Consider the following 16,532-nt stretch of genomic DNA (forward strand, 5'->3'; position numbering starts at 1 on the left):
CCCTCTAGATGGCCGGAAACGGCACTTCCCGAGGTTTCCAAGCGGCATATACCCAACTTTAAAATAGGGATGTCATGTCCGAAATATCTCATAATCAGGATCCAAAATACTTTTTTCTTAATTTCGGGTGTTATTTTGGGAAAATTGCCCCTGTCAATCTTGTTTCAGGCGCAACGTTAGAATGTTCGAGAGCTCTTTTATATTATTCGATGAAGAAAATGGCCTCATGCAGGCTATTATAGGCCTATACACATGCAATACACAATTACACATAGTTACATTCCTAGGTACCGATTGCTAGGGCATCCAGGTGAAACGTGTATTAAGCATTACCCTGGTTACATGAGATTCTCAGCTGTTCGAGGGAACATGTACGTGTGTAGGCCTACTATAGGGCCTATATGAATACTATGAGGGTGCATATATGTACTATATCAATACCGTGGGCGCAATAATACATTTTGTTGTTATAGGGCCAATGAAGCCTACAGTCAACTGTTTTTGCTTTATAAAGACGCTTTATTTGAAAAGATCGCACTGCGTTTATGGTAGGCGAGAAATGAAGCTAAAAAAGAGCTGTACATTAACGAAGATGCATAAATGTAGGCATGAAAATATTCTTATCCCTGGCATTTGGTGGGGGGGGGGGGATATGGTGCATTACATCCCCTCCACCCATTTTCATGGGGGGATATATCCCCCCTCCACCCAGGATCGCCGCCCATGGCCATATGTGATCCATTTTTCGACCTTAATAATAAGCAACATTTCCAGTAAATATGGACACAAAATGCACAATTTAGTATGGCTGGCATGTCACTTAGTGTTTATAGTGATAATACAAACACAATTACCATCTATGTTTCTAAAACTATTATGCCGCCGAACTTCGCCAGAACCTTTTTTTGGCAAACAAAAAATAAAGCATACGGGAGTGGGGGGGGGGGGGGGTTGAGCGATCACCGACATCTCACATAAAGGTCGTCATCAATTTTTTTTTTTTTTTGCTAAACTTTTTTTTTTTTGGTGACGGCCAATAGGGGGGGCGCGCCTGTTGCGCCCCCCCTGGATACGCCCCTGCTATGAATAAGATGTGCATATATACAATTGAGCAGTGTAGAGTACTGCAACTGTGTGCGCGCGGTATGTACAGACGGTCAGGAAACTTCATGCACTTGTTGTAACTGTCTGCCATGTACATATGCAAATGATTAGGATGATTCCATTTCTATAGGGTTGAATAACTTGAATCGCAGAGCTACTAATAGAAATATTTAGGGTCAACCGCATATATATTAGCCTAATTTTGTAAAATATTCGAAGACATTTTTTATTTATCTGTATATTCTTGCTTGTACTGTTCACTGTGTCACTTCCTGTACGAAACTCAATTCAACATTTGCACCTGTTCGTCGGCGCCGTCTATTCCGGCGAAATTGTTTTGTTCAACATATTCCCCTGGCAACCACTATCAACAACAACAATTTGTTCTACGATCTGGAATTCGAAAGCGGTATTGCTCTGAATAACACAGGTATTGTCCCTTCAGAAATTTCAAATATTTGATGTTTCAATTGAATTGTACTTTTTTAACCCTTTTGAATAATGTGTCACATTCTAGGAAGAGAACTATGCTGTATTGAAACAGAACCTAGGCTCAATGGATAGGCCAATGTTTTGGCATAGCTGCAGACTAGTGGTGACAAACAGATTGCTACCACCCAGGAGTGGCGAAAGAAAGGGGGAGGGGTTAATCCCCTGTCGGGAAGGTCTACCCCCTCCCCCACCCCCATCGGGGAAAATTTTACTTTTGTCAGGGAGCAATTAGGCAAACAAATTATTATCGTGTATTTATCTTTATGATCATTTTATGATATGGATAAATGTGACCTTGATTTCCTGGTCAAGTATCTAGTAGAAACATCAGTCCCGAGTCAAGGAGCTAAGGAAAACAACGTCAGAGAGCTCAAGTCACCGACAATAGAATCCTGGCGCCACCCCTTTCAGCATTTAGAAAAGAGGCTAAAGGTTTGAAGTTCTGTTCAAGTATGGAATCCCTATACTGTATCTCAAAATCTGAATAAAAATGATAGCGATGTGTTTAATTTCACTTTTCAGGTGTACATACAAAACATTTCCTGAAGGTTAAGAAGTGCATACATCTCCGTAAAGAAAAAAATGAGGTCAGCCTATTTTTAATTTACTACTTCATTTCACTAAGTTATTATTAAAAGAATGCTTCACCCCATTATGATTTTTTTGTAGAGCAATAAAATATATGCTGACTGGCAGAGGTGATATTTCTTAATTATTGGGAGAAGGGGGCATACCCTGAGCCCCTGACTACTACGGATCTAGGTAGGGTCAATGCAGGGCACCCCCCCCCCTACCAAAGAATTGAAGTGCAGCAACAAAAGCAATTAATCTATATGTACCTACATCTTTTTTCAAACAAATAGATAATTCCTTAACAAAATATTTAGGAAATATTTGCACCCTTAATTATATAAAATAAGGAGGAGAACCCTCCCCATGACACAGATCACTAACCTATTTGACCCCACATGTACAACCAACCTACCTGTGCAGACTACATCACAGTTTAAGGCACTTTGGTGTAGCACATCATACTTCTAAGACGAGAGGCTATCATTCCAGGGATTCAGTTCCCCATGCCCAGTGGCCCTATACCCTCACCAAGAATGGAGTTTAAAATGATGAGATATTCTCTTGACTGAAGTTGGTACTTGCCTTTCTTGCTGCACCTTCATGTGCCAAATGCACACTACTAGAAACATTATCCCAGTCTATTAAGCTACTCCTTTTTATTAAATTTACACTCTTCTTATTTTATACCACAGCCTATTTATATTTGCAGACCACAGAAAAGAAAATTGAATGAAGACTCTGGTGGGCCATCCAACAAGAAAAGTAAGTGGAAAGAGATTGATTTGTCCATTCCTACTAGAGAAAAAAGGAGGTATCATCACAAAAGGCATGTCTGTAACAAACCTCAAAGCCAGGAAAGCCAGCTTACTGACAGAAAGAAGAAATTAGCTTTGTTCACCAGAAATTATCGGAGGGAGGGGATGATTGACCAAGATCCAAGTAAATTTCCTACACCTCGAATCGAACGTATCAGAACCGCACTGGAAGGTCTGTCTTCTGGAAAGTACTCCACAATCCATGAAGCAGCCAGTGCCAATGGAGTACACTACGATCAGATTCAAAGAAGAGCTATAGGAAATGTAAAATGGTACAGACGAAATGGACCTAAACCATATCTCACTCTTGGTGAGGAACGACATCTAGCACGCTGGGTTGTCACAATGGGAAACAGAGGTTTTCCTGTTTCTCCTAAGCAGCTTAAGGACACAGTCCAAGAGCTGATCACAAAAGATGGAAGAAGCACTCCTTTCCGAAGCGGTAGGCCATCTAATGGTTGGTATACAGGTTTCCTGAAGAGGAATCCTAGTATTCAACTAAAGCCTACAAAAACGCTAAACAAGGCACGAGCCAAGGTGACCAAACAGGCAGTTGATGACTGGTTTAGAAACTTCAACTGTTTCATTTCTGACCTGAACCTTACAGACAAGCCCGGGCTCATCTACAACTTTGATGAGACAGGGTTTGGACTGAGTGGCAAACCACCTAGGTATGCCCTTGGATCTCGACATATGAAAGGAGCACTGCCACAAATGACTTCCGGTGAGGGTAAGAAACAAATAACAGTGGGTGTTTGTGCCAATGCAGATGGTAAGCTTCTCCCTCCCTATTTCCTATTCAAAGGAACCAGACCCAATTCTTGGGATCCCCTGGCAGGTGCACCTCCGAAGAGTGTGGCATACTTTACAGAGTCAGGATGGATGACACAAACATCTTTCCAATACTGGTTCCAAAACCAGTTTGTCCAAAACATCGGAAATGAAAGACCACTAGTGTTACTGTTGGACTCACATGAAGGGCATATTGCCTATGATCTCTTCCAAACAGCAGAAGAAAGCAACATACATCTGTACCGGTTTCTACCTAATGCCACACACTTTTTGCAGCCGCTAGATGTTGGTGTCTTTGGACACATGAAAAGGTCCTACTGGGATTATCTTAGGAAATGGGTGGCCCGTAATCCTGGGGAGACGATTACACAGAGAAATGTTAGTAGAATCATTGGCAACATCTGGGAAGATTTGGAAAGGCCTGGTCTAATCAGGAAGAGCTTCTTATCATCAGGTATTTTTCCAGTAAACAGAGCTGCTGTCACTGATGAGATGACCATGCCCTCCCTGACTTTTAGAGAAGAAACCACTGACACAGAATGTGCAGACCAGGTGACAACCAACGAAGCATCACCTGAAACCACAGTACACATGCCAACAACTCCAGATGCACAAAGAGCAGTGTCACTACACTTAACAAAGGCAACAGAAATTCCTTCGGTTAAGCCACAGAAGAAGGCTAGGCGCAGGCTATGTAATGAGCTGCCATATGATGTTATAAGTCCAACAGCAATAGATACAATGAAGGAACATCTCCTCAGCAAATGCCGGTCAAAAGCAAGAAAGGAACTCTTGGCTAAGAAAAAGCATTTCGAAAAGAAGGGAATTGAAAACCTTGTTCAAAAAAAAAAATCTCAAGAGTTTAGATGCCCTATCTGTGGAGGAAAATATGAAGAAAAGGTGAAGGTTGGGTGGGTTGGATGTGACACATGCAACCAATGGTATCATATGTCATGTATGCCAAAAGCACTTGTAACTGCTAAAATGCTCATAAAAAAGGAATGGTGTTGTCCAAATTGTAAATAGAATCTTAGATTGTTGAAGAAGATAATTCAATTCTTGTTTCATTGTTTGTAACTTGGGTATATGCAAAATGTTGAATTATTTAAGCTGGTATTCTCATCAATAGAATTCTAGCTATCCCATATATTGTTGCTTATAGCAAGCCTGGTGAGGCAATTTGTGTACTTTGGAAGATAGAAGCACAACAACATTCCAACTATCATCCATCATTTATTTTCTTACAGGTGGACAAAAAACTATCATTGTACAGATAGAAGACAGTGTAATCAAAGGTTACCATGAATATAAAATTGCTCCACCTTTTGCCCTGGAGATGATTCTCCAACCAGAATATGCAAATATACATGACAAAGATGCCATATTAGTTTGGATGCCAAGCATCACAGAGGGAAATGTGTTGGAACAGAAGACCTCACAGGGACTATATGTGAAAGATTTAGTAACCCCTATCCCTCTCATCATTGGACATGTCCCAAGAGGCTTAGCTGCAGTATTTCGGCAATTACTTGATGAAAATTACTCTATAAAATGTGTAGCAACGGGAAAGCCTGTTCCTAGCTTTCCACCTTGGCCTCACCCATCAGAGAAAGGGGGTGGAGTGGTTATACCCTGTGTGTACAAAATATATGGCAAACCAGTTCAAATTGGGGAAGTGATTAACAAGGTAAGAAATATTTTCCCAAAAGTTAAGGGTGGTGATGCTATGAAATTATCAATTGTCTAAAGTTGTAATCAGCCAGGGTAGTTAGTTTAATAAGTGTCATAATAAACTGGCTTTGTCCATTGTTATAGATTGATGTGTAAAAGAAAAGCCCATGTTACGTTTGATTTCTAATAACTAATTTATTTAGTTATTGGTAATAATTGGTAATAACTAATAGATTTCTATACTGGTGTATTCAAATTGATTATCTCCATTAATGTAAAATAGTATAAAAAAAAAAGTAAAAATGCCCAATCTTTTCTTTCTTCATTTTCTTTTTTTCCTCAATATTTTCTCTTTTTTTCCTCAATTTTCTGTTTTCTTATTTTTATTTTTGTAACTTTATGTATGTTAACTCGTCTTGACTAATTCTTTTGTCTATATTTTTCAACATATATTTGGAGGAAAACGTATTGCACTTCACTTTTTCTCCTTTTCCACACATTAGATCTTTGGTAGTTTTCATTGAAATAGATATAATACCATGATTATTTGATTACATGAATGTATTGAATTCTTGTTTAAAATGAACTTATCTTTTGTGTTGGAAATAAACAGTTTCATTGTCATTGTCATTTAGTAAGGACAATGTATGGTTACATTTGTTTAGTTTTTTGATTTGTTTCAGTGGACAGGTTATGACGCCAAAGTCAAATGAGTTATATCAGCAGTCCAAGCGAGAGGGGAATGGAAGATAACCTTCATTCATAAATACTTATAATGGTTTCCTGCATTGTGATTGGTTTAGCAATCATAACCTGTCCACTGAATTATGTTTGGTTCCTAATTTCCTGATCCTGTCAAGTCTAATTATACAGCAAGCTTATACCTCATTTTGTTAGCAGTGAGCACTGTCAATGGTATCATTTATTTTTGTTATGGAATTTTATCTGCAATCAAATGTTATGATATTGCAACAAACTGAAATTTGAAAAAAAAAGCAAATAAAAGTTCAAGCACAGAAGGAAGTTGTTGCACAGTTTTTTGGCCTAGACTGACACTCATCACTATTATTGTCCTGTTTGTGCTGCTTGCTGGTCAAAAAGCAATTGACTATTTCTACAGCAAAGACATCGTGATGCTGAGTCTACAATTTTTTTTAAAAGACATAGAATTTTATCATTTAAAAACAAAGCAGGCGGCCTCTAAAAAAGGAGTGGGTGGTGACACTAAATATGAATTTTTTAATTTGGCCTAATAATTGATCTGAAACAAAGAAATAGTTTTTAAAATTGCATGAAATGAAACACAAAACCATGATAATATGAAACATCAAACTCACACAACTATCTACCGGCCTAGGCCTATATACCATCTAAATAAACTTACGGCTTACTATGAACGTTACACTAGAGGCAGTGTCAAAAGGCATCATCAAAACTTATGCACATTGTCAGTTATATGAACAGACTTACATATGTTGGAAAGTGAAACACAATTTGCTAACTTTGAATATAAAACATTGACACACAAATGACACACCCTTTTCCTGGTAATTTGTCTAGAGGTACCCTCAAACTCAAAGAAAACACTTGAGGCATGCAGAACCGTAGCAAACTAGGCTCAAACGTGAAATACATTATTATCTGATGTAACATTGTAGGAGACACTATTTTCAATGTTGGTATAGGTCCCGGGGGTGGGTCGTACAACTGACAAGTGCATTCAATATGCCACATTAATATTTCGCTAAACTGGTATGCATAGCTATACACACTAAACGCTGTTAAACTTCTCTGACGATTTTAGTACTAAATTGCAACTTATATAAGTTAGACATTAATTTTAAGTCCACCAATTTCCGTAAATTTGGTAAGCCATCATAATATAGGATGAACTTTACCATAATGGTGAATAACTCATTGCAAAACTTAAAAAATATACCGCCATTTTTTTTACGCGGAACTCGGGTCATTACGCGCTATTCATGCACTTACTATTTAAAGTTCGTCCAAGTTTACTCTCTTACCAAAGCATAAAAAATTAATCCAAACCTCACATCTAACAGCACATTAGTTCGTAAGTTTACCACTTCGACTGGTTCCGGCAATCTTTTATTTTGAGTACGATCGGCGATCTTTTGTCGCGGCTTACGCGGAACCCATGTACCTACTGTAGTATTATATAGGATATACACTAGGCCATAGCGCACAGTTGATTCCAGCGTTAGACCTAGGAATATGCTTGTGTACTTAGCCTAGGTTAGGCCCAGTCCGGCAGACTGAAATGCAAGCCGCTAGGTAAACATTTCAGCATGGTGGTCTAATATTACTACAGGCTCGCCTATGCCTAGGCTAATCCATGAACTGGGCTTTGTGCTGTGGTATGCTTTACATACCCACAAACTACAACACATGCCAGCGTATAAATTATAATTGTGTAAATGGTGAAAGTAAACGGCAGTGCCTGTGTAGCCTAACATTTCATTGCATGCAGAATATTCTGCCCCATGAAAACAGCTTAAAGGTCATGCAAAATTACAATAGCAATACACAGGCCTGCCATTTCATTCGAAGTTGTTCTCAAAAAAGCAAAGATGGGGTTTTCTGCTTTTGCCATACAGAAGTCTGAAATTTCACATTACTGAGTTCTTACCATTTACGTTGAAATATTATACCGTAATTCTTTTCATCAAAATTCTTTCGTATCACATTTACAGCATGTCACGCCACATTTGAAAAATGAGGCTAACTTATCCCAGAGCCCTAGACACACATTAGCCATTGAAAAGAACACTTCCAGGCAGTGTTTCCTCTAAGAAATTTCCCATTGAGTCAAAATGGCTAATATCTGAACATTTGACTCACCACCATCCTGGGGGAGGGGTCTAAGCGGGGGGAGGTAAAATTTCCTTTAGGAAGGGAGCTTAGATGCGAAATGGTGCTATCATTTTCCTCTTTTCAGGTATCCTTATCAAGGGATATTGTAATGAAATTTCCTCTGTTTGAAGAATAAAAAATTGTGCTTTCTGGTGCCATATGAGCTGTTGTTGGAACCACTCGATGAGAGCTTTAGAATAATTTTCACCGATTTTAAACCAGAAACCAGAAGTTAAATAACTTGCTTTGTTTTTTCTCTGGCCCCTTATCATTTGGGGGGTTTGCGATTGTTACTACCTTCAGCCATTTTAGACGAATGAGGCAGAATGATTTAGCCAGCGTTAAAATTCAATTTTTGGTGTGTTCAATCAATGTGTAATTCGCATTCCTTATTACAAACTGTGACCTGCTCCCGTTTACTGGCCTATTTATTGTTACTCCTGCCCTATTCCAACAACTTTAAACATACATCAAATACTAATAACTCTGCTGGGGGTCCTAAACACTGTCACTCTTTACTTTCTACAAAGTACTAATCCATCACCTTTTCAAAGTTTATACACGGTCACCGTCTACGTGACTACTGATACTGTTTATGAACTCTATTCACGCAGATAGTAGATACTGTACAGTTAGCTATCCAGATTTTCAACATGAATAGGCTATCTGTGTGGTAGGGTGCTTCCCTTCTGACCGTGGCGTAATGGCAATATAATGTTGTGTTTTGATTTTTTACTCCAGATATGATCTATGGTTGTTTGCGTAAAATTAAATGCAAACGGCCTTCTCTTTTATATAACAGAATACCGAGCCTTTTGCGTAGTAAAGTGATAGTCATAGATTCACAAATTAATACATCCATCAGATGCCGCGAGAAAGATTTATGTACATACAGTAGGCTACGATTGCTAAAAAGGTAGTGTAACAATGTACACAGTCGTCGAAAAAGTTTATAATGCTAATTCATACAATGATTTGTTGTTTGTAAAACGTGGAGGCATATCAGCCCGCACATCACCAAAATTAATAGTTTGTCTTGTCAAACTTGATGAGGAATTTACAATCGTTTCTTTTCAGTGAAGAATAAGGTTCGTATGAAAACAAGACAGGCAAAAATTCCCACCAAATTATTTTATTGAACCAAAAACGCAATCGGTCAATGTTTTTGTGACTTTTCAAGATCTATGTTACATTTTGCCGACAGTATTAGTACTAAACATCGGCCAATCCAATGTCTGATTTTAAATTAAGGCATGGAACCCTGAGCTTTATTTAAACGATGATTGCTAAATAATAATAAATTAGTTCGTTGCATATTACGCTTTATTTTGACAAGCTAAATTTGGCTCAAATAGTGCACCACTTGCAATGTAATGTAGGCTATACGGATATATATTTAGTACACTGGTAGTGCGAGCCATCGTAGAGTAGGCAATGCATCAGTGCACGTTACGTTATATGATATAGCTTTACAGCAAGCGAGCTAAATCTGCATGACTGTATAAAAAAAACATAGCTACGGTACAGTTAACGATCGCTAATTTAACATTTCTGTCGATAAAATTGGAAACAATTTAAAGTAATAATTTCTCCACTTCAAGTTGAAGTTCTGAACACCATGCCTTTTGAAACGTTTTTTTTTCCATTCACACTTTATAAAATGAAACTCTCTTTTTTTTCTCTCTCTCTGAACGCCAGTGAGTCAAATCGGCAAGCCTTTGAATCAAAATTGCGTCATAGCGGCTTAGCGGAAACACTGCTTCCAAGGTAGTCTGTGTCTTCTTGATGTGAAGCATCGTACAACTAAATTGGGGTTTTCTCATTAGTGGCAGCACTTTTTGAAGGGTCAAGATATTCTAAAACAGTGGAACCAAAATTTGCAGTTGCACAGTTCTTAATAGTTACAGTGCTTGAAGTAAATTATGGTCCATATTATATACATGTAAATAATGTGTAAATAAGCTTAACTCAGTTCATTAAATTATTTTAACTTGAATTCCTGTTTTGTATTTAACAGACACATTTTGATAATCATCAATTTGAAAGTGGACGTGCTGACGGGAAAAAGAAATTGAAATGATCTGCTATACCTACAATCTTCTGTCACCGCAAAGTAACAAAACCAAGGATGTCACCACTAAAGAGGTGTTCATCGTCTACGGACCCAAGCACACTCACACAGGTTGCAAAGTCAGACCACTCCTATAGCCGGGATTGAGCTGAAGGAAAAACTTCAAGTGCCGGTAAGTTTCATGTGCCTATTTGTACAGTATGAAAATCTTTGTAATGCATGTCTTCTGCAGGTAAGATGTAAGTTTTCAGAAACCCCTTACTGTATGATAAACAAAATATATGAATGTGTACAAATTTATGATGGTTGAAAATATACCTAAAAGCACTGTCCAGGGTAAAACAATCTGATGGCTTCTAGGTGGTTTACAGCATCCTCATAGATCTCACTTGCCATTATCCAACCCCCCCCCCTTTCCAAGAATTACTTTGAAAAAAAAAACTGATCCGTAAACAATTAATCCACATTTATGAAAATGTTAACTTTGTCAAAGATTTTGATTAATGATTTTGTCAACTTAGTACAACGATTTTCATACAATTTCAATTTGTGGTTGTGGATGAAACGTCTAGCTCACAGATGCTTACATTAAAGGTCAGAGTGATGTCACATATGGACATTGGCCTATCCTGAATTTCAATTTCCATCCTTTGATACAGTACTCTCTTTGGGGGTATAGTACTGAGCTTTAATTTTATTTTATTATCACAAACTAATGAAACCTTGATGACAATGAATTCAAATATGAATTATAACCTAAATAAACCTGTATACTCAGGGTTGTTCACTTGACTTAAGATATATTGGATAATATACTGGATATATATACAGGGATGTGCCCACGCTGGGCGGCACTGGGTGGCCCCACCCAGAACTAAAAATTACCTCCCAGCACTGTCTTAAAAATCGTGAATCCCGCCCAGCATTATTTTGATCTAAAATCCCGACATTCATAACAATATATTCAACATAAATTGGGCCTAGCCTATGCCAAAATCATACAGACTAATAATGCATCAGTTACGCATGCGAGAAACATTACTTACGGCTCTCAATCGGTCCCTTGTAAAATCTCTTTTTAAACAAACTAATAACTTTGACCAGGTACGTAATATATTCCCGAATTTTTTTTTTTTAAATGGCAATTTTTAACAAAATTAGTACATTTGTATGTGCTTAAAAAGCTATACAAGTGCTAGCATTTGGCATCTGAGCACCTTCAAAAATCCAAAAATTTCTCAAAGGGGAGGGGGACACCCACTCCCCCTTAGACCCTTCCCCAGGACGGCGATTAGTATACCCGGTACTCAGGAAATCCTGGGTTCATCGCTGAATATATATAAATGTGTTTCATATAAGGGAGTGATCGTTTTCATCATTATCACTGCCATCATTATCATCATATTAATATTTATCACAATTTAAACTTTCAATTTTAGTGGCCTGAATCATAGTAGTTCTGTAGTACCATACTTTTCTCTCTACACAGCTGAAAAAAAGGTGCCACCGAAGGGGAAGCCATTGCTGTGACATCAGATGCAGGGAGCAGACCACATGTTCGTTTGCAAAGTAGAATAAAGCAACTGAGAGTCGACCTACGAAAGACCGAAAGAAACTATGGGGCACTTCTAAAGGCTAAAGTAAGGCAAAAGAAACTGATTTCAAGAATATTTGTGAAGGACCAGTTGAAATGACTATCAAGAGGAGGCATGAGAGGAAAGCAGTGGACATAAAAAAACTGCGAAGAAAGCATTGCGTTTACGATTTGCATGTGGTTCGTGTGGCTACAAGCTCCTTCGTCAGCAGCATTATCCACTACCATCCGAGCGGACTCTCCAAAGAAGGATGGAGAAAGGAAAGTTTCAACCAGGTGTCCTTTGCCAAGTCTTTTCCTAGAGTTGAAGGTCGATGCAATGCAAGAAGAAGAAAGAATGTGCTGTTTAACTTTAGATGAAATTTCTCTCTCTTCAAAGGTTGAGTTTGATCCTGGCAGTGGAACCTTGACAGGCAATGTGACTTTGCAGCAGCATACTGGTACCGCAGACCTTGCCTTAGTACGTGTTCATGCTGGGAGGGACCACGACACGCTGCAAGCAGACTGTGGCATACCACTTTACCAGTGGTTCAACAGATGGTTAAGTCTTCAAAGATATCATTCGAAATATTATGCAATGTGTCACTGACATAGGTAGGACTGTTTGTTCTCTCGGTGACAAGTGACATGGGTAGTGCAAATCAAGCAATGTGGAAGAGCTTTGGAGTGGTATGTGGAAAGCACTGTAGTACCGAAAATAGAATCCCGCACCCTCAAGAGCCTGGAAAGTGTCTCTACCTCCTTGCAGATGTTCCCCATCTTTTTAGAAATGTGAAAGCTGCACTTGTAAATGGACAGAACTTCTCACTAGCTCTAAGAATACTGTCGATCAACAGCAGTTAAATTCATCCGTTGTAAACGTAGAACCTCTTCGAGATCTTACAGAATTTCAGGATGGGCTCCACTTGAATCTCGCTCCTAAACTGACGAAAGCTGCACTAACACAATCACACTTTGATAAGATGAAGGTGTCTAATGCAACTAGGGTGCTTGGGCATGATGTCAGCTCTGCTCTTACCTATCTTGTCAAAAAAAGGAGGAAAAAGTGAGGACTACTTGATTACAGCATGGTTTGTTGAACTCATGAACCACTGGTTTGAATTGATGACAAGTCGACATCCTGTACTGGCAATCAGTAAACTTAAATGAGAGAAATACAATGAAACAGTCACATCATACCTCAATGATGTTATTACAATCTTCAAAGGCCTATCAGTTGGAAATGGTGTTTGAAAGCCCATGCAGACTGGGGTCATCCTTTCAACTACGTCTATTGTCCAAATTGCAGATGAGTTGCTGAATGCTGGACACAAATTTCTTTTAGCATCACGGCTTACTCAAGACTGCCTAGAGAATTTATTTTCAGTAGTTCGTTTGACGAAAGCCTATTCCATCACCCCTGGAATTGAAAATTTGCATTCAAATTAATAAGCAGTGCACAATTTCTAACTCCTAAAACGAACCGGTAGCTATGAGCAAGATGATACAAATTTTTCGGCAGGTTTTCTCATCCCCAACGAGAATGTACAGCTTCCACCAGAGCCAGAAATTACTGACATTGACTTTTCTGATGAACAGGTTGTCACAGAACTTCCCCAAGTAGAACTTGATAGCCTCTATAGCCTTGCAGGGTACTGTGTTAATAGCATAAAGAAAAACGAGAAAACTTGTAATGGGTGTCTGAAAGAGGTGACAGCTGGACATCAAGATGAACCGCATCAAGCTGCTGGACTCACCCTACTGAAAGAGTACCGACAAGGATGCCTGCAACAAGTCTCTGAATTGGCATTTGACATCCTAATACAAGTAGAAACTATGTTCAGAGGCAAATAGAACAATCTCATGAAGGAGTCTAATATCAAAATTGTTCTTGTGGCTCAAGCAGAACAATTAACAAGAGATATCCAGTTGCCATCTCATTGCCACAATCTTAAACATAAGCTCATAATTAAATTCATTAATGCTCACTTACACTTCTTCTGCAGAAAAAAAAAAATTATGAACGTAAAAAAGAAAGAGGCAGAAAAGTCAAAGAAATGGGGTGAGCTAGGTATCAAATGCATGACAATGTGCAAACTTGCAAAGAAAGTACAGTAACTTAACTTATTTTTGAGAAATTTTTGACTTCCAATATCCTTCAGTTTTAACCTTTCTGACTATTTAACTTTGATGAGATTGGAGCACATTTCTGTAAACAACAGATACTGTAATTCATAAAGGAAGGGTATACTATTTGCAATTGATTTTCTGAACTTCATTGGGCCATTTCATAGTGGGGGGGGGGAGGCTGAATGGGTAAGGGACATATTCATTATGCCATTAGAAAGCAATGCAATGCCAAATTATCCGGTGTATATTTTTCAGGGAAATTTTCTCTTTTCCCTAGCTCCTAGCCACAGGCCTGAAGTATTTGTAACCCATTGAAAAGTTCTTGTAGGTTATATAATTATTGATAAAAATAAATTTCTTTAAAGTAAAAGAAATGTTTTATTTTAACTTTTAGTTTTTTAATCTTGTCTCTATGCCAAGTATCTGTACAATTTCCACAATATTCACCGAATTAAAAAAAAAATCTATGCATTCATGCTTTCCCTTGCGTTCATAGTCGGCAGAATGAGAAAAAAAACAACCTTTAAACATGTTTTGTATATTGTCAAAATTTAGTGGAGCAATGACTTTAAGCAGGCGCGTATCCAGGATTTTCTAACCCGGGGGGCGCGAATTACTATCTAAGCGGAGCGCCACCAACGGTTGGCGCGCAGCGTCCAAGAAAATTTCTGGTTTTGATACCCCCCAGATCACCGGAAATGGCACTTCTTGGGCCTGAAAACTGACCAACCAGATGTACACTTTTTGCCTGGGAACCAAGTATTTCCCAATAGTTTTTTTCCATCCATAACCTTTTTGTAGATTGTCACCAGTCACACATCATGTTCGACCTCATCGCATGTCCTGTGGATCATTGCTTTGTAGGTGACTCTACGTCGCGGCCCACAATACCCGTCAGCCCCACTTTTCAAGGTTTTAAGCCCATTATTTGTTCAGAATTTGAAAATTCACATTTCTCGTGAATAAACTCACTTCAAAACATGCCCATAATGTTGCACAAAATTTCATCTATGGACAACCAATATAGAAAAACCTCCTTCAACCCCTAACCAGGGAGTTGTTATAACAACTCCCTGCCCTAACAGAGCGGTCAAAATTGCACGAGTAGAGGGAAGTGTGATGAAGAATGTTGGTCAGGAAATTTTCGAAAATTCAGATACAGTTAATTTAATATTAAAATAATATTAAAACTTCTTATAACGGCTATTATAAAACTTGGTTGAAGGAAATGAAAAAATAGCAGATATTTCCGAAACCGAACACTACACACTAGGCGTAGGAGGTGGGGGGGGGGGGCTGGGGCCCCTAATTCGCCATTACTAATGTTAAAGAGAGTTATGACATAATTGGACTTCCAAACTTTTTTCTCCATCTGCATAAGACATTTCGTTGTTTACATTAGCATCCCGCGGTATACTGCGCAACTTTCACGGACTGTACGGTACACGATGGCATGCGATATAACAACCGATGCTTGCTTGTATGATATTGACATTAACATGTTGAACGCGCGGAACGCGCGAAAACTTTTGGTTATTTCTTTCGGGCAAGTCTGGCAGTTTTGAGGCTGTTCATCATGGAACGCCATTTTTCATGCTCAATGATATGATGTGATATCTGCTGTTTGCTTTACAAATTCGAACAGGCGCGTAGTGAGGAATTTGCCAAGGGAGGCAAATTATCTAAGCGTAGCGCCACCATGAGTTGGCGCGAAGCGTACAAGAAAATTTTGGCCGAAAATGCCTCCCAGATCGCTGGAAATGGCACTACCCAGGACCTTTTGTTGGCGCGAAGCGTACAAGCAAATTTTGGCCAAAGTGCCTCCCAGATCGCTGGAAATCACTCTTCCTAGGCCTTTTAAGTTGCATTTAAGCATTTTCTATTTTGAAACAACTAGCGATATTATAAAGAAAAATGCTGAAGGGAGGGGGGGGGGGCGGTCGCCCCTTCCCGAAATGCGTCATGTTCCCCGACGACACGGTCGAGTTCGAGACCAGCCACAGTTGGTTTCATAGCACAATTCTACAATTGTTTAAGGCGTATATACACACACACGCGTTATGATAGACCATAGTATATATATATAAATATATATAGATCATTAGTCAGAGAGGATAAATGGAAACGTCAAAAATGGAGTTGTCGGTGTAAGGGGTTGGGTGAGGCACACGCCCCTTCCGAGATCATTGATCCGTCCCTGGCTACCCTGTATATATAATAGGGATCAGCGCTGTAATGATGTCACTGTTCCTCTTTCTCTTCCCGGTGTCTTGGCGTTTTTCTCTTACTCCCTCCTTTCTCCTTTTTCTCTCTTTCTTCTTTTTCTTTTCCCTTCCTTCCTCTCCTCCTCCTCTTTTTTCCCCCTCTTTTTCTTCTCTTTTTTTCTCTCCTTTTTTTCTTACCCGGGGGGCGCGCGCCCCCAACGCCCCCCCTGGAT

General features: G+C 39.0%; 1 protein-coding gene and 1 pseudogene across 2 annotated transcripts; both read left to right on the plus strand.

Moving 5' to 3' along the window:
- On the plus strand, nt 1-6,466 carry LOC139974079 (tigger transposable element-derived protein 2-like). 2 transcript variants are annotated; one of them, XM_071980999.1, is made up of 4 exons: nt 1-1,534; nt 2,119-2,183; nt 2,879-4,676; nt 5,024-6,466. In XM_071980999.1, exons 2-4 carry the CDS (start codon nt 2,179-2,181, stop codon nt 5,051-5,053), a joined length of 1,833 nt encoding a protein of 610 aa, XP_071837100.1. In that variant the 5' UTR covers nt 1-1,534; nt 2,119-2,178; the 3' UTR covers nt 5,054-6,466. The 2 variants fall into 2 exon arrangements, with proteins under 2 accessions (XP_071837100.1, XP_071837099.1); XM_071980998.1 differs by having other exon boundaries at nt 2,879-6,466.
- On the plus strand, nt 5,113-15,352 carry LOC139973767 (uncharacterized; annotated as a pseudogene).
- The last annotated feature ends 1,180 nt before the right edge of the window (nt 15,353-16,532 follow it).

The sequence above is a fragment of the Apostichopus japonicus genome, chromosome 9 (genome assembly GCF_037975245.1).
Source record: "Apostichopus japonicus isolate 1M-3 chromosome 9, ASM3797524v1, whole genome shotgun sequence".
Classification (NCBI taxonomy): domain Eukaryota; kingdom Metazoa; phylum Echinodermata; class Holothuroidea; order Aspidochirotida; family Stichopodidae; genus Apostichopus; species Apostichopus japonicus.